The sequence below is a fragment of the Corvus moneduloides genome, chromosome 6 (assembly GCF_009650955.1).
Source record: "Corvus moneduloides isolate bCorMon1 chromosome 6, bCorMon1.pri, whole genome shotgun sequence".
Classification (NCBI taxonomy): domain Eukaryota; kingdom Metazoa; phylum Chordata; class Aves; order Passeriformes; family Corvidae; genus Corvus; species Corvus moneduloides.
The window spans coordinates 52,060,978-52,084,021 of record NC_045481.1 but is presented as its reverse complement, the minus strand read 5'-3'; the positions used below and the strand labels follow the sequence as shown (position 1 = coordinate 52,084,021).

Here is a 23,044-nt window from a genome sequence, read left to right as displayed (position 1 = left end):
TCTCCTAGTGAGACCTTCTCTTTCATGCTGACTGGGGAGGACGGGAGCCGGCGCTTTGGGTACTGCAGGAGGCTCTTGGTAAGTACATCACCTTCACCTCAGAGGGCAGAATTCTCTCGAAGAGGATCTCAAAACTACAGTCTGAACTGAGGGTGTTTCTCATGGTTTTAAAAGGAAACAGGGTTTTCTCACTCTGAAATTTGGAAATGTAAGGATATCAAGTACAATGAGAGTTTGTAACGGCAGTTTCAATCAGATAGGTCCCAAGGCTTGTAGTGAATTTCTGAGAACGTAGAGAGTTTTTTGTTTGAGCACTTAATAAATTCTTTATGTTACGTACTTTCAAGCACAATCAGAAATTCTACAACACTGGAAACAAAGGTAAAGCTGGTATTTCTAAACATCTGTGAGTAGTGTTTATCTCTTGGGCAGCTGCTTACATCTCAAAGGGCTCTGCCAGCACTTTCTCATCAGTCTGCAGCTCGGGACCATGCAACAGGCTGGTGCCAGCACTGGGAAGTCTGGTTTCTCACACTCTTTTTCAGTCCTCATGATCTGAGGTGGTCAACTGGTGAGGTGGGGAGCCTACAAACAGTGTTGTCTCACCACCTGGAAAATCACTGGACACTTGGTAAACTGAGAGCACGGCAGTGTGTGTAAAGCAGGGGGGAGGAATCTGCACAGAGGGTTGCAGAGTGTGTTAAGGGAGCTGGAGCACAGTGCAAACAGGGATTTTGGTGTCCATCCTGCACACCCGGTGGGATGGCAGCAAAGCAGAAAGCAGCTGGTTGTCCTTACACTGGCCTTGCACCTCTTGGATGGGTTTGGAGCTGTTTGTGAGTGACTTGGTGGGGAGCTGTGGCTCCTGTCCTGTTCTCATGACTGTTGCCTACACTTGGTTGGGGAGCTTGTATAGATATTGGAGTCTGGCTGACTCTCGGTGCCAAATGAATGTCCACAGCAGTTTGTAAATATGTCCCCCTCTCTAAGAGTAAGGCACATTGTCACTTTTCCCTGCCTTCCCTTTCTGGCATGATTTTCCACCTTTTCAGGCAGAAAACCTGTCACTAGAGCAGCAGCCTCCATCCTGCACCGCTGCTTGTGCCTGAGCTGGCTGTTCCCCTGCTCTCTGTCCGTGGCAGAGCCCTTGTCGTGCGGACAGCAGATGCTCTGTCTGGGAGGTATTGCTGTGTGTGGTTCCTCTATTTGTAAGAAGTTTCATTAAACTAACATAACAGAAAACTTGTTTATCAGTTCTGGGGCTGGTGTTTGCCATAGGTAGCATCACAGGGACTCACTCTGTATAAAAAATGTGTCAGAGTGGGCTACAACAAGGTTTATATGTGGGCAGGAAATGTCATTAAAGGCTTGTGCTGCAGTAAATCTAGGGCTGGTCAGAGGGTGATGCAGGGATGAACAAGGAAAGCACCTAGAAATCATCCTTGCTGGTGTAAATAAGCACAACAAGACGTAGGGCAGCATTACAATTCAATTTTTTTTAAATGTGTTGTTATTTAAAAGGATAATAAGGTATTTTTAGAAAAAAACCCAACAAAACCTTAGAAAATGTTGTCTAGAATTAAATTGTAGAATGTTTTCACTCTACCAGGTAAGGGTGGTTTAAGACTTCTATATTTCTGCGAATGTTAGTAAATTTGTAATCATGCACAGAGCTTGCATTTGTGAAATGCCAAATGGTTGCTCCTGGACCAGGCTGAGACTGAAATAACCAGTGACAATAAAAGAGATTTATACACAGGAATGTTGAATCAGTTTGTCAATGAAACATTAACATAGGCTTTTTTTACTCACTTAAAGCTCAGTGAAATTCACCTGACATTAAGGACAACATAAAAATAGAACACTGATTTTAAGCTGGTGCAAAAGATGGCTGAGCATATTAGGAAATACCAGGAACAGAATGAAATCAATAGTGCACACTTTTATATAATGGTGTTTTGAGACAGCACTGGAGATTTTTATGCTCCATTGGCTAAGGCAAAAATCAATCAAATAGCAAAAAGAAAAAGGGAAAACAAGTAGTGCCTTGCTAAATCTATCTAATAATTATAAAGCCAGTTATAAAGCAGATCTGCTGCTGCCACCTTGGGTGATCACTTAATTCCTGGATTCCGAACCCTGGCGTAGAGAAGCTGACATGTCTCATCCCACTGGTACAGCCTACTCAGCCAAGGAAAGAAAGGAGTGATGCCAGTGCACTTCACCAGCTTTGCCCTTTGTGGGGCAAATCCAGCCACGCCCTTCTGAGAGCAAAACTGGAGCTTAGAAAGAGAGGGGATTTTGGAAGCTGCAGAGAAACATGTCAGCATTTCCTCTACCTGTGGAAAAGGCAAAAGTAGCAGAGACCTCCTTTTATTTGGGTCCTGCAACCTCCTTCTGTCCTATGGGGAGAAATGGTGGAATCTGGGTGGTTGCCTGAAGTGCCTTTTCCATAGGGCTCGGCTGTACTGACAAAGTGTAACAATTTCACGTCCCCTGCAAACATTGGTGCGTGGTGGGACAGCCTCACTGGTGTGTGCCTCAGTGTGATACATCTCTTTACAGAAAATACAGATTTTGTACAGGCAGCAAGGAGCAGGTAAATCCTACAGGCATTCTTTATATACCAGCGGCAGATTTTTGTGTTTGGGGGTCCAATTTCCTGAGCAGGTTTTGGAAACTTACGCCAGGGTGGCTCTGATGTCCAGGAGGGCACAGCATCTCCTTCAGTTAGTCCCATTCCAGGCCTGCAAGTTCTGTCAAATGCAATAGCCATAATTTGGGAACTACATGCGGTTTTTAGCAGACATTATGTAAGAGAAAGGCGAGGCCACACTGTAATATAGAACCATGAAAAATCCCTAAAATTCTTATAAACTGCTCCACTTCAAGCCAAGCCAACTGCTGTGAGGCTAATTCCTTAGAAAATGTTCCCCAGCTGTCCTGGTGAGGGATGCTCTTGTAATACCCAGCAAGAGGTGTCTCACACCTTCTGGTGCATTTGGCAGCCTCGTTTGCAAAAGCTCCATGGCTGGCTGGGCCAGGCCGGCTGATCCTGTGAGGATGGCTGGCTGCTCTTCTGCAGGGTCTGGTGTGCAGATTCCTGCGTTTAGGAAACAATTGTGTTTTGTCAGCTTTGCTCTCCTTTGGTGTGTTGTGATACAAACAAACTGTTCCACTTTTTTTGCCTTCAGATCTCAGATTCTTCCAGAGCTTTTTTGGGGTCTGTGTGCCAAAACTACCTCAAGGGATACAGTGACAATTATGTTTTGTTTGTTCTAAAAATCCTGTACAGTATCCCCTTTAAATGTATTTATATTGTTTTGTTTCATTTTGGAACAAGATTAGAATGGAATGTAACCTATTGTCCCACAGCAGACAGTCTGCATTTCCATAGATAGCATGAAGTTTTCCAGTTACATCTTGATACCTCCAAGGCAATCCTGCAACAGCTTTTCTAGTGAGTGCACACGTCAGCAGCAAAGATGATTTGGGCACCTTTGCAGGGACTGTTTCATCCTGGCCCTCTCTTCCCTGTCACATAAAATTTGATCCTCCGCCACTTTTCTAGGCTAAGAGAAGCCAGCCCCAAGAATCCATGGAGGAGCAGATGCCTGAATGTGAAGTGTGCACCTGAAAACATGGAAAGTAGTTGTTAGGTGGGAGTAACCTAACATCCTGCATTTGCTGGGGGCAGGAGAAGGGAATTCATTACACTGTGAAAGCAACTTTTGTGGGATGCAGACTGTTTATAGAGCTGCAAAAAGCTCATTGGAAAACCTTTTCTTCTCTTTGCCCTCTTCCATCCTGCCCTTCTCCAAGCACTTCGACAGCCCTGTGCACACTGGGTGCTCTGGCACCCAAAGTTCATGTTTCACGTATAACAAGAAGTCTTTAAGAAGAGCTCTTGGATTTACAACACCCACAGTTTTCTCATGGTCAGAATTTGGATTAGCCCTAACAAGGAATCAAGAGCCTCCATAGAAACTGGCTTGTGACTGACTTTTCATTTTAGCCTCCCAGTGTTTGAATTGTTCTGATTCCTGGCACCATTAAGGAACGTCTCTGTTTCTGGATATGCTGGCTAGTGCATGTGCTTTGCAAAGGCCACTTCCTTCACACAGCTCAGTGCTATGGCAGACTGGGAGGAGATCTCTGAAGGCTCCCCTAGATTCCAAGCACATGGGCGGGGAGGTGGGATTTGAAAGAGAAAAATGGCGGGCTTGGTTTTTGGAGCAAAAGCCTCTTGTTTCTCCTGCCAAAGATTTTGGAGTGGGCTTTGGTCAGTAAAATTCAGATTAAACTTGCTATAAAAAAGATTGTCCTGAGCCACGTGTGGACCAGCCCAGATGCAGAGCTCAGCTTCTCTATCTCAGCCAAGTTCTTATCAGTTCATGTTCATCATTTTGGGAAACTGTCTTGTTATCATCAAAACTCATTAGCATTTTCATTTTCTGGTACTGGACTAAGGCTGAAAATATCCTGGGCTTCAGGAAAACAAATTGAAAGCAAATCAAACCCGAAACATCAACCCTCCATCTCTCAGGAGCAGCGCAGTGCACCAAGGCAGTCACTCGGGTCCCTCTCAGCTGGGCTACTGTAGCGTTTTGCTTTCCTGGACCTATTCTTTGTGTGCAAGAGTGAGCCTTGGGTGGAGGACATGACTCCAAGAGTGTGTAGCTGCCTTGTGGAGCACAGCCTGCAACTTGGGAGAGCTCCATTTTGGGAAGAGAGGAGGTTACACTGGTACTGATGGGCAGACCCAGGGCCTGAGCCTGCCCTAGTGAAGAGAGAGCAGTCCAGGCAGGAGTGTCATGTCCTATACGATGTTCTTTCCTGGGAAAGAAGCAAACTGAAGCACAATGGGTGTTTTAGGTCTGTCTTTGAGGTGTAAACTGATGGCTGGAGGGGAAGTTACGTGAAGGGTTGCCAGTGTTATAAGTTTGAGGAGGTCTGCCCCTCAGAATGGCTCTGCCTGAGGCTTTTGCTTGCTGCTCTTACCACTGATGTGTGTGCATCTGTGAGGCTGTGCTGGTTGCAGGAAAAGGTCTCTGAAGTAACAGAAGAGGATGTCCTGCACAGTGAGTGCAGGGAGGGAAGAATCCCAGCTCTCACAGACATGTAGCCTTTAAGACATTTGAAAGCAATGATATTTCATAAAGGAGAAACTTGGAGTAAGTGCTAAGCAGTTATTGTTTCTGGTCTTATAGATGACCCAGGAATGTGATGTTTTTACTGGCACTCGGTGAGACAGCTCTTGGCTGGGAGCTGTCCAAGGCTTCTGGCATGGCTTCGGCATTCCTGCAGATTTGACACAATGATTTTAACCAAAATCCCACATGCTTGATATAATCACTCAGTGCCTTTAGAAAGGATTTTATACCTAATATGGACAAAAAAGGGCTCTGCTTTTTCAGAGATGTGACGTGTAGTGAGCAGGTTTGGATCCAGAAATAGACTCATCTGTATTCACTTAGCTTTGGTATTTTTTTTGTGGTCTTTATTATAACAGGCAGGCACCTGCTGACTGTCCAAGTCTAGAGTGCAATATTCAGGTTTAAAAAGCACATCTACTCCTCAGTTTCTCTTGATTGTCATCTCTGTGGCATGTGAATTTCAAACACTCCACGGGGAAGTTGATCACTGTGTCAGCAGAGTCTAATGAAGAGATAAGTGGAATAGGCAGGGTAGCAGAGTCCAGTATGCTCAGGAAGTACCATTTGCTTCTCCAGGACATGTATAGGATGGTTATAGAGGATGGTCTTCACAGTTCCTTTTGGGGAGGGGGTAAGAAGGATGTGTATTATTGATTCATACTTGCCACTGTTTAAGTAACATTTGAGTTTCATGTTTATCATGAGTTGGTCTGAGGAAGTTAATGATTTACTCATGCAGCCTGCCTTTGTTTAGGTTGTGAGCTCGCTTTCTGTAGGTTGAGCTCTCTTTGAACTCCAAGGAGTGAGGAACTAAAGTCATCATTGCCTGCCTTAGCATTGCAGTTCTCCTCTTCCAGCACATGGCCCCAGGGTGGCCCCACTCCTCGTGCTGCATCAGGAGCAGGGGACAGAGATAGCAGAGGCATGAGTTACAGCCCTGGTTCAATGTGCTTTTATGGCTGCAAGCTGGAGCGATGTTGGGATACAGCCCCAACACGCTGTGATTTCCAAAGAGGATAAGCTCTATTTGCACTTTTCGGTTTCCTGTCTTATGGAAGAAATACGATGCTTTTCCAAGAGCAGCTATTTGTTGGAGAAGCAGATAGTGAGAGATTTCACGATGGCCAACTGTGTGGTCAGAGAAAGAAGTGTATTTCCTCATGGCTCCACATTAATATGTAATTCCCATCTCCTCTTTGCTGTTATCAGCCGAATGGAAAAGGCCCGCGCCTACCTGAAGTTTATTGTGTCATCAGCCGCCTGGGGTGCTTTGACTTGTTTTCCAAGGTAAGGAGATATTTTTTAATATTGTTTTTTAATTTGGTTGTTTATTGAGATATATCCACAGCGATGAACCAGACTGGAAGAATTTCTTGCTTTGATGGGAGATTACTATTTTACAGTTGCTGTTTTGGATATTCCATCCCTATTATTTGGTTCATCAAAGAATGTCTTATTACTTCTGTGACTGAGGCAGAAATTGATGCAGAAAACATCTGGGTGTCTGTATGATCTGGCTGACTGAAGTTTTTTCCATTGTTTTCTACAGCCATTCTGTGCTGAGCTGTAATTCTTGGCATCCATTGTCTGGATGATGGGCCAGTACCACTTTTACTCCAATACCCCGTGGAATGATGAGGTTGAGAAAAAAGATTATTTGATATGTGAATTCTATACACTTAACACTTTTTTCTTACACATTCTTATACTTGACACTTTTTTTTTTCACCCTAGGAGTCTAGGATAAAGCACAGATGATCTTTTAATTGGCCCAATTTTAATTGATTACGTTTTAATTTAGTAGAGGTTTTCACTTCAGATACGGGAAATCTCACAGAACTTTCACAGATTTTGTTGTTAATTTTCATAGGAATAAAGTTGAAAAGAACATGTGAATCATTTATGTTAATAAAAATCATAGCATTTCTATTGTTCATATGATCTAATATTCATACAGAATGTTATCTTTAAAGCAGGTTTCAAGCTTTTCTAGATAAAACTTTGTTTGACACAAGCCTTGTGTGAAGAACAACAGCTGGGATTGTAATAGTCAATTGCAATTCTGCTTCTGAGGTCTTTCATAAAGCTCTGAAATCAAGGGTTTATAACAATGTCTCTTAGACATAATATGTATCTAAACACAGATATCTGTGAATTAAATGGAATGCATTGTTCTGGGAGGATCACCCAGCTCACCACACTCATGGTGTGGACAGATCTCCTGAGGCTCTTTGTTTGCTATTATGTTTTTATCTAATTTTGATAGCGCTCTATTTTTCAAAGGAAGACTTAGGAGAAGGAAAAAACCAAAATTAGGTATCTTCCTTACAACCAAATATCAGTGCAGCTGAGGTATAAGGTCAGACAAGGAAGGTCATTGCACCAAAATTGCAAATAATCTGCTTTCCCAGTTCAGTCTGTAACCTGGGAAAAAGTGTGTGATTATCCATCCAGAGTGAACCCAAGGCTGATGTGAATGGATCTTCCCTGGCTCCAGCAGGGGCTGTTCCCACGCACTGTGGCAGGCAGGCCCTGGCCACACACGCCTGGAGATCTTGCTGTGTGTAGGAAGGAAAGCTCCTGCTCAGTTCTGTACTGGGTCCTGACTGGGGCTGTAACGCATCTGTGCTGCTTTTCCGCTCCTGGGTGGTGGAGGGGCTGGGCCGCGGGAGGAGCCCATCCACACTGGGGTGTGGGCACAGCATCGCTGTCCTGCACAGGGCTGTCACCTCCTGAGGGCAGCACGTGAGGCTGACTCCAGCCCTGGGCTGGATCTAGCACAGCTCCACAGCACACGCTCCAGGCACTGCATTTGGAAAGGGAACACTTGATAAATGGAGGAGGAAGCACTTGAGTCTTAGCATCCTTGTTGGTTTTGAAGACAGATGAGGTGTGGATGGAGACAGAAGTTCTTGAGAAGTGAGACACCCTCTTTTTCCAGCTAAAGAGTAGGAACCTGGGCTATCCTTACTTGATAAATCCAGTGAAAGAAAGGAAAAAATAATGAGGGTGCATTTTGCTGAATTAGTCAAAACAAGGAATAGCTGTCTTTACAGTACACAGTGAGTGATAAAAAGCCATGGGATATTAAATCTTGGATATTATTTATCACAAAAGCAAAAAGATTCCTCTGGTTTAAAATGTTTATCATTTTTTTTTCTGATAACTTGCATTAATTTCGTTTTCCACAAAGCCTTTTATGCTCACTCACTGTTGTAATACCTATTGCTAAGACAGACTTGAGAACCACAGATATCTTAACTTCCAGCCGGCTCATTTGGTCATGGGTTCAACAGATGTTTCTGACCATTTTATCTCTTGCGATCTCTGTTCAGCTTTTATTTGGTTTAAATGCTCCTTTTATTTGCATTGTGAAGGTCCTTGGGGCAGGCATATGACACACACATGACCCCAACTCCAGCAACAAAAAGCATCGCATAGTGACTGCCGGAGCACAACTGTGTGCTGGCAGTGTGCAGGAGCACCAAGGGACCTGGGGCACAGCCCTGCTTCATTGCTGCTTCCCACTTGGGCAGCTGGGTTTGTTTGCTGAGGATGGTTGTGCTGCAAATTACATCAAGAGTGAAATTCATGTCCTCATTTATGGTTTTCTGCCACTTCCATGGACTGGAATGCAAGTTATGTACACAGGGGCAGCTTTGCTTTAGTTAGGCCTTCACTATGTCACAGGGAGGAAGGAGAAACTATGTACCAGTGAATGCCTCTGCTGGCATTTGGTGTCACCAGCTATTGTCACGGGTCACCAGCTTGTGCTTAAGTGTCTTTTAATGCTCTGCTTCAGTGAAAATCACTTCCAAGAGAAACAAGAGAAAATGCCTGGCTCAGGCCCACTAACTCTTGTATGGCCTTTTGCTCTGGAGTGGTGGTTAAAATATCACCATTGCAGGTCAAACCACTGACTGCTTTGAACCTTGCTTTCTGTGTTCTTTAGGTTTATCGTCTATATGCTCTATCTAATGTGGGAAAACTTAGCTGTGATCTAATTTATGTTGCCCCATGTGACCAAAGAGAGAAGAAAATAGTAGTCTTCTCTTTGTAAGAAGTTCCTTCTGCTTATTTCAAGACTAGATTGCCTGCTCTGCATCATGTCCAAGAGAAAATGACCTTAATGCAGGCACCAGTGTGAACAGCTGGGCATGCTTCAGGGGCTGCTCGTGGTCTCCAGCTCAGCATAGACTCTGACCTGACAGCCACTGCTGGGAGCCTTTCAGGAGCTCAGTCCTGCTATCATAGTGGCAGCAATGCTTTCTTTGCTACTCTGGCTTTTTCCTGCCCTCTCATTTGAAATGGAAGGAATGCCCATGCAGAAGAATATTTTTCTTTGACACAGATTTCAAGATGTACCACTGAGACGTGATGCTGACCTGGGCTGTGATCATGGCATTTGTCTTCATCTTTCTCTCCTTCAGCTCACCCTGCTGTTCAGGAATAATCCCAATATATGGATCCCTTTAGTCATGTTGAGTCTTCTTCCTCTTTTCCAGATTTGTTAATTCTTCCTTGGCCTCTGTGCTAATTACATTCACAAACAGGCTTCATTTTGTAACCGGAAAACATGGATTGATAGTAATGAAGAAATACACAGCAGAGGAGAAATTAACTGAGATCTGCCATATGTCTAAGCACATGTGCATCAAAGGATGCTTCAAAAGTCTGTGTGATGCTGATATGTTCTGTCTCTCTCTCACTTATGTCTTACTAATGGACCAGATCCTGGATGAGGTTGAAAGGAGAAGGGGAATATCTGCTGCCCTGGTTTATCCATTTATGAGAAGTCTTATGGAATCTCCTTTTCCTGCACCTGGAAAGACAATCAAAGTCAAGACCTTCCTGCCTGGAGCTGGAAATGAGGTAAAAAGCAACTGCAAACATTAAAAGTTAAAGCCCTTTACCACTCCATTATCAAAACAGCAAAAGAAAAACAGGAGGAAGCAAACAGATTCTACAGGGAGGTGGGGTGGCACACCTTCAAAATGAGCAGAGCAGGAGCTGCACCACTGTGGATATGCTAATGCTAGTTCCCATTGATGATTATAAGCCAATTTATGGTTATGTATTTATTATTTCATGTTTACTAAGTTGTGTGTAAGAAAAACAGCCAACACAAATGTCTCTGTGTGTCTGGCCTACTGCAGTTCAGAGACTGCAGCATTGCTGGGCTTTATCACAGTGATAAGAGGCAAGTGTGAATTTCCCATGCTGTCTGTACCTGAATGCTTCAGCAGCTGCTTGTTATTTCAAACTTCATTACTGCTGGTCCTGGCATTGGTAGGAGTGACCAGCAGCATTTAAATGGCTCTCTTTGGCCATAAATACCTTTAAACTGGCCCTCAAAGAAAAGCATGTCATGTAAAACTTTCATGTGTGTGCTCACATATAATAGATGTCATTTCTTTTTACTCCTGACTCAAGTAGCTAGAAGCCTAGCTTTAGACAACATATGCCTTACTGGAAAATGGCAGTATTGATTAAAAGGCTTTTGCAACTTGGGGCTGGCCAACCATGTCAAATTCTGCTCCACTCAGATGGGCAAAGGATATAGAAGGGATACATCCCTGAAGATAGGAATAGAATTTGTCCCAGTTAGTGAAAGCAGGAAAAAACCGCTCCCCTTTAGGGTTGTTTTACATTCCTTAGGGTTAGTTTTACAGTGCTTTTGTTATTTTTGCATTGAATCATATCTTCTCTAAATGTAATGCCACTGACTTCAATGGAGTGGGCCTGTAATGTATGGAGTAAGCTGGTATGAAATGTAAAATGTTCTTTGTATAAGTGACCTGCAAGGCATTTTAAAGTCACCTGCATTTTCTTCTGGAGAAACAGTGTCTGAAAGGGTGATTGGCATAACAGGGGAAAGATCTGACAATGCTTTTTTCTGTGTGAATGTATCTGGGAGCCATGGATCTGCAACTTCTCTATCCTCTGCTCAAGCTTCTGAACTCTCCCAGAGAAAAACATTGAGATAATTCCAACAAACAAACAACTCTCTTCTGGCTGAGCTTTGCTCTCTGTTGTGCTAGTACAAACTCGTTATTTAAATGGAATGCACTGGCTTAATTAGGAACAGAATCTTGTCCTTCCATTGTGGCTCCTCTTGCCTAAACAAAGATGATGATTAATTGGGAAGCAGACAGTATATTTCTTTGTGATGAGCAGACTGAGGCAGCAGAAAACATTCCTGGTATTTGTAAAAGCTGCCGTAACTTGCATTGCATCCTACCCTGCAGCAAGATTTTCATGTTGGAAGGTTTGCAGTAGAATCAGCTCCTCATGGTTTGGCACATACACTTGATTTGAGCTTGCAATCTCAGTGCAAAGGAATGGAAGTGGGCACCTTTGCTGATTGTGAGGAAGAGTTAGGCAGCATTTCCAAGGAGCCATTCCTGGTACAGTCCCTCCACAATTTGTTTCTTACTGCTCTTTGGGGCAACAGCTGAGTGATGGGTGTCTATACATCATAATGTTCCTGTGTTTCAGGCCTAAAAAAATCAAATCTATGCACAGATACTGTTCTAAGAGTGGCTTTCTTTTTACAGTTGCGTGTTACTGATCACAAACAATATCACAACTAAACTGATATGAACTTACTTTGTTTACAGTATCCTGTGATCTTGAGCATATCCTTAAAAACAGTATTTGTGAGGGATTTTGTAAGGGCTACTCCAGTTAAACTGGATCCAGTACACTTGTGAAATGTGGTGTCATGTGCATGAAAGCATAAGAGTAGTCTAAAGCAATAAAGTGACGGTGATTTTTGGACATATGGAAAGAAGAAGATGTATACATGTTCCTGTTAATATATATTCAGAGATTTCAACACAGCTTCAAGTTGGCCAGCTTTTTCCCTTTCCCTTCTGTTTCCTCAAATTCCTCAATAGTCCATCATTTGCTGTCTTGTGCTTCGTATTTTCTTCCTTCTGTTACTTTCTTCTTCACGTTATTTTTCCCTCTTCTTTTTTCTGTCCTCTGCCTTCAAGTTCCACATCTGAACATGTGAATTGCAGACTAAAAGGAAGATATAATAAAGGAATCAAGGAAAAAGGCATTTGAGAAAAGGAAGGAGAGGGCCTGAGGTCATGGATGAAGTATGAAAATTAGACTGTAAAGGGATGTCACAACTCACCATCTAAGACCTTGTCCTGACTCCCCAGTTAAGTATATAAAAATATATATACGTACGTATCTTTATATGAAAAGAGAAAGGTTTTGAACACTATCTGGTGAATTACACATCACAGAGGAGTGGAAATGAAGTACATTTGGTTTAAAGTCTTCCTGGCCTTTTAGTTGAGTCCCAGGCTCCTCTCTAGATGTTAATATGAATTGTTAGCCAAGCTTAGAACCCAATTTACCTTGTCTTTATGGCTATTTTATCCCTGTAAGCTTCCAGCTCCAGTGTTTGATTGTTACTTGCTTCATACTCTTGACTCAGGCAAGCTTTGCATCTCTGACAGAATGTTTGGAAGGGAGAATTATGCTTCCCTTGGAGATGACAGCAGACAGTGCACACAGCTGTATTCTGGGAAGAATGGCATGACAGGAATTGTGCAATACACCGTTTTTCTGGAGCGCTGTGCCTGCAGCCTCGGTTTGCACGGGGGGCTGGGGTTCAGTCTGTGTCCCCTCGCCAGGCAAGCACGGGACAGTGCTGGAGGGCCGGGCTGGCTCCCGGGCCGCTGGCACTGCCGGCCTTGCCCAGCGCTGCTGACTGCTGTGTGTTGGGTGTGTCCAGGTCATTGAGCTGCGGAGGCCCATGGACTCCCGCCTGGAACACGTGGACTTTGAGTGCCTGTTCAAGTGCCTCAGCGTGCGGCAGATCATCCGCATCTTTGCCTCCCTCCTGCTGGAGCGCCGCGTCATCTTCGTAGCAGACAAGCTCAGGTAAGTGCTGGAGGCGCCTCAGGCACACACACAAGACAGTGCTATCTCTGGGTACAAAGGGCTTTATGAAACATACAGAATGGTTTTCAGATGTAAGGATCCTCTCACTGGAGGATTTAAATGTCTTTTTACATCCATGGATGTTCTGTCTTACTTTCCCATCTGTAAAATAGCAATACCAGTTCTCACCTGCTTCAGTGTCAGCAGATGTTTGCACAGCATTTTGAAGCAATGTAGTCCCAGCAAGGTTTCTTTTCAGGTTTTGGACACGGAGTACTCGTAAAGAGTAGCAGAAGTTGTCACTGAGGTGCTTCATCTTGTGCTCATACAGTGCTGAGAGCTCCCCTGGTTTTGCTCCATGCAGTACAGAGAGTTTATGTTGGTGCTGTCTTTCAGTTCCTGCCCTACCAAACCCATCCAGTGGGAGTGTTAAACTGCTATCACAGTCCTTCCCAACTATTTGGGATATTTTTCCTGGTTCTCACGTGACCTGAAAACATTTCCTTTTGGAAGCTCCATCTTGGGCTCCTTGCTACAACACTTCAACACACCTTTTGCTTCCCTGCCTTTTGATTGCAATCTCCCCTTTTGGTTCCTCTGAAGCATGAACTCACCCCAGGGTGTAAGGACTGAGAGCGACAGGCCACAACTTCACATGGCCTTTCCCAAGGAAATGGGAGCTCTGTGTAAGCTGCACCCCTGCCCCATAGCAAAGAAACATCCTATTTTTTAGATGCTTGTGTAATCCATACAGAAGAGTGTGGGCAATGTAAAGAAGACGTCCTTTGCTGTGGCATGATAAAGAATAAAAAATGGCAAATAAAAATAAAGCCTGTAATTTATTAGACTCAGGAACATCCAGCATCTTTTAAAAGGACACCAGAGACTGTATGGGAGGTTAAAAACACAGATGGATCTACCCAAACAAACTCTGTTAAACACTTTATCAGTCCCGACCTCCTCTGAATGACCGCCAGAAATAATAGCTGCACTTAGTGGCCGCCAGTGTATATAATAGCAAAAATACTTTGCATAGTAAAAGCTTTACAACCTTTAGGGGAGAATTTCTTAAAGCTGTAGACCCTTCTCAGGTTATAAAGTTACTTCCTTAGCAGTCTTTTTTGTGTCTAGAACAACAGGAACATTTTATTTCATCCCTTTTCTTGTCAGTAACCCTTGGTTTGAATGACCATTTGGGATGACTTAATTTCACATAAACCCATGATGAGAATTGTGTAACTAGTCCAGGGTTTCTGCAGTACTTTAGTAGATACATGAATCACACCACGAATATTGGGGCAAGTAGCTTTAGAAAATACTGTTGGTGCATTCCTTCTGACTTTCCCTACAGCATGTTTACTTACCTCATTCTGTTTCTGCACTCTTACCATTCTTTCAGCACCCACAAGTCTGACTGTAATTCAGATTGACACAGATCTGCATTCCTTCCAATGGCACAGTGATCTGAGTGGGAACTCACAGAAATGGTGCAGCAAAAGTGAGGGCCCTGCTGTGCTGCTGCCAACTGCTGCTCTGCTCTGGAGCTCCCAGTTGTTCCTCTGTAGTGTTCTGTGAACCATAGGCACTGTCCTGCAGGGATGGCTTGCTGTGGGAGAGATCCTCAGCCATGAGGGAGAAGACAGACAGCAGCCATTCCCTGGAGCATTTCCCTGGGACAGCTGGCCTAGCCAATGTCATATAATGCTCGGGGCACTGTGCAGAGAAAATCAACATTTAAACCTACTTTGACAGGCTCGAGGTAGCTTGGCATGGAAAACAGCTGTGTTGCTGATACTGAGGGCTTGTGGTAACCCAGGACTTCATCAGGCAGCCAGGGTTTTACACACATTGCAGCCCTGGCTTGAAGTTCAGGCTTGCCTGTGCAATTACCTTTCTCTTGATAGCTGCCTAGTCCCACAGGCCTTGGAGCAGGGAATAAGAGAGTTCTGCTTACAGGCAGTGTGCTGCTCACCCTTTTGGCACACAGAAAGAGGGCACCAGGACCAACAGGAACCAGAAATGATAAAGATCCCTCTTGGTAAACACATACCCAAACATTGTGCTCCCCTGCAGAAACTGTTACCCAGTGAGCTGTTGTTTCAGTGTGAGAGGGGGCCCTGGGATAGGGGCCATTACACATGAGAAAAGAGAGGATTCAGATGGATCTGAGAGGCTTGGGTGGTTTTGTGGTTGCTCCTGTAAGAAGGGACAGAACCTTTCTTACAAAATGGCTTGGATTCATATGCTTTTCTATATCCACATATACCCTTTATTGTATCTATATACTTTGTTTCATTTGATAAGAGGATTACAAAATCCGGTGTGGTAGATAAGGTTCTGGATTCAGACTTCTGAACCCTCTGACCTGCTGAGTGTCACATGCTGGAAACATAAGCACCTCTTTCTTATCTTTTGTCTGGTCTGTCTGGGGTCCCAAACACTCTGGGGTGGAGGCTGCTTCTTGCTGTGTGTGTGCAGCAGCTCTGCTTTATTCAGTGTGGTCCCTCTCAGCATGGGGATCTAGGAGGTACTGTAAACCAGAAGCTAATAATGAGTCCTTTGACAAAGGCCTGGAGAAAGTGACAGTGGATTTAAATTCAATACTTACTGAGATTTTCGTGGTTTAAATAGGGATGAAGTCTAAAATGAAACACTCTGGCTTTGAACTAGTAACTGTCTTCTTGGAACCTTTGCCTTGTCTGACATGAGTTTTGTTTATGGGCATCCTGGCTGAAACTGGAGTTTACCAGTAATGTGGAAAAAAAAAAGTGAAATATCTTACAGGTCCACTCTGTGCCCAAAGAACGAGAGCAGGAAATTAAAATGATTTTACAAGGGTTTGATTTCTGTATGTACCCAAAAACTAGCTTAGAAATAAATGGTGTTGAGGTTTAGGCTTCAAACAGTAAGATGCATTGGGCTTTTGTGGCTGCCTGTTTAGTGGGTCTCCCAGCAATAAATGATTTCACACATTATACAAGTTTGGGAAAGTCATGCCTAGTGGAGTGAGATTCATTCAATAAGTTGTTATTTATGGTTCTTATAGTACCCAGAATGTGCCAAAATTTAAAGTCCTTGGTCTTTGCAGGAAGAAGTTGTTGTTTGTCAACACAGAGAGTGATGCTCCCAAGTAGTGAGGAAACAACAGTGAAGTTCTGAATGACAGCACTGTGAGGTTGCCCTGGTTAGATATGTGCAGTCAGGTTTGGGTATTTTTCCCTCCAATAAGTTGATTATGTATTTTTTCTGCTTGAAATTGGGTGAATAAATCCCTGCAGCTATTTGCTCATCTTCAAAAATGAATGTGAATCTGCCAGCGACCTTTCAGAATTTTGGTCTCCGTGAACAGTCATGAAGACAACAAAGAAACAAAAATAACAATAAAGAAACTTGGAATAATAATAATAATAATAATAATAATAATAATAATAATAATACCACAACTCTCAAAGAGGTAACTCAAGGCTCCAATTCCTTAAAAATCTGCTGAAAGCACAGCTGAGGTGGTATATCCCATCCCACTTCTAATCCCTGTCCCACTGGGACCCCCTGTTTATGTTCCCAACATTCTGCCTGGTCACCCCAACTCTGGAGCAGTCCCATGCCTGCCAGCTGCACAGGAGGAGCTGCTCTAGTGCCATCCTCTGAGGTTTGAAAAGCAGCAGATGCAAAACCAGTGGGTCCTGGGGCTCAGGAACATTGACCTTGCTGCAGGCACAAAGGTAGCAACAGAAAATAAATAGAAAGCAAACATTGGAAGAAAAATACTTCTCTGCTTGTTCTAGTTTTATGCTGGGGAAACAAATTTGTGGATGTGTTTGCTGAGGAGGTGATGTATCCGTGCATGTGAGAACAGTCTCTTTGCCTTTTCCCCGGAATGTTTGGAGAGGGGGAAAGGAAGGCCCTGGACATAGCAATGTCCTTTTGTTATAACCCCATTTTTTATAAATAAAAACCACTCTTGCTGTATCCACTATATTGTGAAGGACTTTGAGGATATTTTGCTTACATTTCATATATGGGTCCAGTCCAATGCCAGCCACAGTCAGTGGGAATGTTTGGATGAGGCTTGTTTTTTGCTGTGGATCCAAATCCTCCAGTATTCCTCTCAGTGGCCTTTCGAAAACTTTTGGGACTGTGCAAGGCTTCTGTAGAGCCCCTGCTCTTGTAAAAGACAAAACAACTTTTCATTGTTGTGAATTCTGGTTTTATATGAGATATTTCAGCTACTTCTCAGTGAAGCAGGAGCATGGGCCTCAGGGAAAAAAAAACCCTAACCCTACCCCTCCTGACAGTATTTTGAACTGCAGGAGGAATCTGTCTTCCAGCAACTGTAGAAAGTCCAGGCGAATCCCAGACCTGACCAAAGGTTATGGGCTGGAGACAGAAACACTGACTAATAAAGGACAGAGCATAAATATGTAAATAGTGGGGAAGTCATCCCGCAGGCATGTCTCTGTTAACTGTGGAGCAAAAGGGGAGCAGAGTGTACTTGTATTCAAGGGCAAAGGCTTTCAGAACAAACAGCAGCGTTTCCCTATTCTCACGCACAGACACAGCTTAGGGCTGTCTGTGCTATGCCCAGGATGTTCAGGGAGTGGTGATGCTTCTCCTCATGTTTGAATCTGTTGTTTTGGGGCCATGCTAGAAACTGGCAGCAAGAGTTGTGAGGTAGCCTGGCCCCCATTTCTCGGTGCCTCCCTAAAAACATCCTTTAACCTAGCAGCCAAAATCATAGCAAGATCTTGTAGCTCAAGTTAAAATATTCAAATTTAAATAAGAGATAAGTGGCAGTGTTTCAGTAGTAAATCATTGCTCCTCGGTCCTGTAGCAAGGTCAAGTGGAAAAGCAAGAGTAGCTAAACTCTGGGGCATATTACTGAAGTGCAAGCTCATTCCCTATTTCCTTATTGTTCCCTTTTTATTAACAAAAGTAGGATTTAATTCTTACAAAAGAATCATGGCAATGACAGGTCTGAACAGCTTCACCAGCTGCCTGGGAATGCTCCTTTCCAGTAGCTGTCATCTTGTAACATTTGTAAAGTCCGCCAACCTGCAGTTTAAAAGGTAAAAACACGTGTATTAGTACAGACAGAAGTGTGCTTGGTAAACAGATGTGAGCTTTGGCCAGTAATAAAGATTTCTTTTACTCTCCCTGTCACAAAAACCTCCACAAAAAGAAGGGTGAGAGAAATTTGACAACAAATACATGCCAGAAGCCAACTTGTGAGGGAGAATTTACTGCTGCCAGTCTTTGACTGGCCTGTACCATTTCTGAGCACAGGTTACAGGGTCTTGATAGTTTTTAAATTATCAACTGTGAATTGAAGAAGATGTTTGGAGATGCAAACTACTGAACCTGTGGAATGTGTAATAGCTCACAGATCTTCTGTCTAAACCTGGAAGAAGTATGGATAGCTGACATTTCATCTGGTGTATTTTTATCCAAAGAACTTGAAGTGCTTTCTTAATACTGGCAGGATTATTGTGCTTGTCTGGTCTGATATGCTGAAGATAAGCTCGAGAATTTCTTTCACTAATTTCTGCAGTGGAAGGAATGAGCCCTTCTATAATTATCCACTGTGCAATCATGCCTAGTAGACAGAATTTATTCTAGAGCAAAAACATCCATTTCTTATGTACGTAACCAGAGAGCTTCTGTTTCCTCCAGTGAGAGCCAGAGCAGCCCCTGTTGAGGGGGGCTAGCAGAGCTGTCTCCCAAGATTCTTGAGAGAAATTTTGCAGTTTACTCCCTCTTCTCAAGGTACTTACATTATGTACCACTTGGATTACTTTCTCCAGCACTTAGATTGTGTGATGGCTGATGCCAACAGAGCATGGGCAGTAAGAAAATGTGTGTCAGGCAAAAGAGACAGCCCAAGAAACAAAATGAACATTTGAAGTCTCTGGCTTGTTTAATATTCCACAGTCCCAGAGAAAACAACCTAATAGTGACATTTTTAATGTGCAGTAAACTTCAGTGGCATTTTTAGTATGCCATGTCCCAAGAAGGGTAGAGCTCGTGTAATTTTCCTTTTCTTCCTTCCCTCCTCCCCTATTTTCCAGTGGTATTTATTTATGTCATTCCAGGCTTTGGCCAATGCTCTACAGTGAGAAAACATAATTTTTCCACTTACAATTTGTGCAAAAAAATTCTCTGTCTTCCCCATGAAAGGAAATGGGATAAGAAGACGACCATGTTGCTTGGTAATTCCTTTCTGGATTGCTTATTGGCACATGGCGGTAAATTGCAACATCTACCCAACCTGACTTCTTGCTCCTTGCAAGAGGATTTAGATTCCCTCTTTTCAGCTTTTAAATGAGAAGGATTAGGGATTGTTCCTCTCCTCGTTTGGTTACAACCTAGAAAAATACTTTATCCTGCTTTACAACTGTCCTCCTGTTAACAGTGGAGAGGTGGCCTGGGAATCTGAAACCCTCAGTGTGAGGAAGGACTGGTGGGAGCAAAGGTCCCAGTGTGGAAGGAACAAGGAGTTAACACTCCTCTGGGGCACCTGGATTATGGATTCGTGCTAACAAATTGACCTGCAGGAAAGGGATTGGGTAACTCTGTGGATACAAAGGATAACTTTACACTTGGAAATGCTAGGTTTGTTTTTTCTTGCAACCACCTGACAAAGCTTGGGCAGGTAGCTGATGTGTCAAAGCAATGACTTCTTCCCCCAAATCCTATTTTCTTGAAAAGGCAAGTCCTTATTCTGTGGGGCACTTTGCATGTCTTTCTCCAGGGGCCTTCATGTGCCTTGCTTACACACAAGTATTACATGAGCAAAAAATACTGTCTTTGTTAACACCACATTCCCCTTTAATCAACTGTTCTCTGCTTTCTTTTAAATTAAGTACTTCAAAGCTACTCTCTGAGAGAGAGAGCTCTCCTGACAGTGTGTTCTCTGCTCTGCAGCTCTCAGCTCCATGGCATGCAGCCTGGATCTTTGCATGAGCCAGGATTGTGCTTTGCAGGTTATCTGTGGGACCTCACACTGTCTGTCGCCCAGTGTTCCCGAAAGGTGGGGGCTCGGTTCTGAAAATGCAGCTCTTACTGAAGTAAAATGTGGCAACTTGTGGTAACTTTTGGAAATTTTTGCAAAATTTGGATGAAAACCAAAAAGAATAGACAGAATGAACCTGCACTTCTTGTTTGATAATATCTCATAATGAGTTGTTTAATTATCAAACTTGAAAATCTGAATTACTTTATGTGACTGAAAAATCCATTGGCTTTAAAATAGGCACCTCTGAGGGCACATCATCGTTCATGGTGTCCGTCTCTGTATAGCTGTGCGAGCGTGTTCAGTCAGTGTCAGTGATGGATCCATGCTGGGAGGGTAAAGCAGCACAAACCACGAGAGGATGTTACACACTTAAGCTGAAGGGGATGTGACCAGAGAAGAGTTTACCAATGAAGATGTTGCCCACTCAGTTTTCTGTCAAGTATGGGAAGGAGGGACCACAAAAGGAACACAGATGATGACACAAAATGTTGGGCAAGTCTGCTCCATGAACTGTGCTCATTGACACTGCAGCAAGGTAAACCATGGCTCTGTGAACCAAAGTCAGGGAAAACAATTCCAGAAACAGGGTTGTAACCTTTGGTTCATCATAAAAAAATCTCCTAGCAGGAATCATCAGTAGCACAAAGGAATTGCTGCCTGTATTGTCCATAACTCACCTTCAGTAGTCACTGGAGCACGTCCCAAAAGTAAGTGCATTACTGGTGCCCTGCTGATGAGGAACTGCAGCACTGCTTTTGCCAGACAGGTGAAGACATACTGGGATTCCTTTATGACAGTTTTACAAGCTTGGCTGTTCTCATGCTGCCCTGTAGAACGCAACAGATAAAACCTGAAGTGTGACTTACTTCTTGTGAAAGAAGATTTGGGTTTGGGCTGAGCGCATTTTCATGGGGCAAAACTGCCATTTGAGTGGTGTGAGGGTTAAGCAGCTACAGGCTTTGAGTTGTAAGCACAGTTAAAAGATTTTGCAAAGGACAATAACTGATAATTGGGCTGATGTGATGTGGAAAATATGCATTTCCTTCTCAGTCTAAGTGCCCCCCCTGTCCCTGCCAGTGTTATCACTTGTTTGCATTCCATGAGATATCACAAAGGTCACTTGCAGCAAATGTGTCAGCACTCAAATTAGGGGAGCCACTGTGGTTGGACTCTGCCCTTCACCCCTGGCAAAAGCAAAGTTTGGTTTTCACTTCTGCATCAGGCTGCTGCTCGCCAGGAGGGGAAGAGCCTGGCTCAGGAGGAGTAGATGGACCTGGAGGCTGAGGGCACAGGGTGCAATGGCAGTGCTGCTGGACTGGCAGAGCAATCACTCACCCAGGGAAGTGTTCACTTGTTGAGTAATGTTCTTGCTTTGTCAAGCTCCTGTGCAGAGTGAGGGATTCTCACCTGCTTCTGGACCGAGTTGTTACCTCACTGCTGGTAATACACGTGAATATATGTCAAGGCTGGGTAAGAGATGTTTCAGCCCATAACACACAGGGCAGATCTGTTGTTTGTGCTGTAGGGAGCTCTTTACCCGGTGCCAGAGATTGACTGTAGCAATATTTGTTGCAGTGTGTATGATGATTAAGTCGTGAAATGTTTGGAACTGGCTGCTGAATTTGAGACAGCCCAAATGGACCTGGCTCACCATGATCCTCATGTGAATTGCACGTGTTCCCATCCATCATCACATTTACACTGGAGAACTCCTTATTTGATTCAAACACTAGGAGCAGAGCCTTCCATTGGCAGGTCTCCTGTGACATCAAAAGTAACCTAAAATATGCACATACAGATTTGTCTGTGTTTCCTGAAAAGAAGGAGATCAGGTATTGACCAGAGATACAATATTAACTGCATGCTTCAGACCAGCTACTAAAGACCTCAGGTTGTGGCTCTTAGTTCACCTCTTAAGTGTTTGCTGTATAAAATAAATCACAATGCAAAATATTACTCTGGCTTTTACAGCCTAAACTCATGCAATTTTCCATGTAATATGAACCCACTCTTTTAAACACCTCATTGATTATTCTAGAGAAGTCAGATTTATTAACAGGAAATTCAGCAACTTCAGAACTCTGTTTTGACTCACATATGCAACCACTCCATCCTAAAATTCCTGCAGACACCCAGATTTTCACAGATTCACATGAAGGTCAGGTGAGGAGAAGAGCTTGGCAGCAGCAGGGGAGTCCTCCTCCCTGTGTACCCCTACACAGTGTTGGAGCCTTTACAGAGGGATTCTGCCACAGGGAATTCTCACTCCAGGATGTTAAAATCTAATTATTTGACTTTAAAAATAAATTATATTCTAAAAATTAAAAAGAATTTAAATATTAATAATATACTAAAATGAAACTACAATATTTATTAGCTTCAAAAATTACAGTCTCTGGTTCCAACCACCGTAGAAGGACTTGAAGGAATCTCTGTAGTTTGCCCAACCCCTGAAGGGCTTCTAGAAAAGTAAAAAATTATTCAAATTTCCAAAGCTTCAACATGCCTTGCTGATGAGAGGCTGCCTTTGCAGCAGCCTCTCCCACAGCAGTCAGGGAGCTTGTGGTTCAGAAGGTGCTATCATGTCTTGAGGGCTGGTTTGATTAAAACAGAAGTGGGAAAATAAAGGTCTTTGAGGCTTCATTTCGGCAAAGTATTTCAGCACAATGAAAGTAAATTGAGCCTGAAACTTGTGCTGAAATACTGTGTTGAATCAAAGCCTAAACCATGTCCCCTCATGCTTTAATTGGTGAGGCGAGGCATGAACTGATTGTAACTTCTACTGCTCTGTAATCATTGGAAAGAATTATTTTATTAGTGCCCAGATAGTTTACTGGATTAGAATTAATTTGGGTCAAACAGTAGTATGTTAAGGCCAAATTCTGGTGTTTGTTTTGGTCATAATCTTCTGCTTCTCCCATACAGGTAAATGTATTTGTTGTGGAGGAAACTTTGCAGTTTGAGAATTATTCCT

At 43.4% G+C, this 23,044-nt stretch overlaps 1 protein-coding gene across 7 annotated transcripts in view; it reads left to right on the top strand.

Annotated features, from left to right (window-relative positions):
* DENND2B (DENN domain containing 2B) overlaps positions 1–23,044 on the top strand; it is a 154,678-nt gene that overhangs the window by 119,626 nt on the left and 12,008 nt on the right. For all 7 annotated transcript variants that reach the window (XM_032113419.1, XM_032113413.1, XM_032113415.1 and 4 more), the window contains 4 exons: positions 9–78; positions 6,366–6,443; positions 9,888–10,028; positions 12,910–13,058. In XM_032113419.1, the coding sequence (XP_031969310.1) occupies positions 9–78; positions 6,366–6,443; positions 9,888–10,028; positions 12,910–13,058 (438 nt within the window). The remainder of the gene's footprint in view (positions 1–8; positions 79–6,365; positions 6,444–9,887; positions 10,029–12,909; positions 13,059–23,044) is intronic.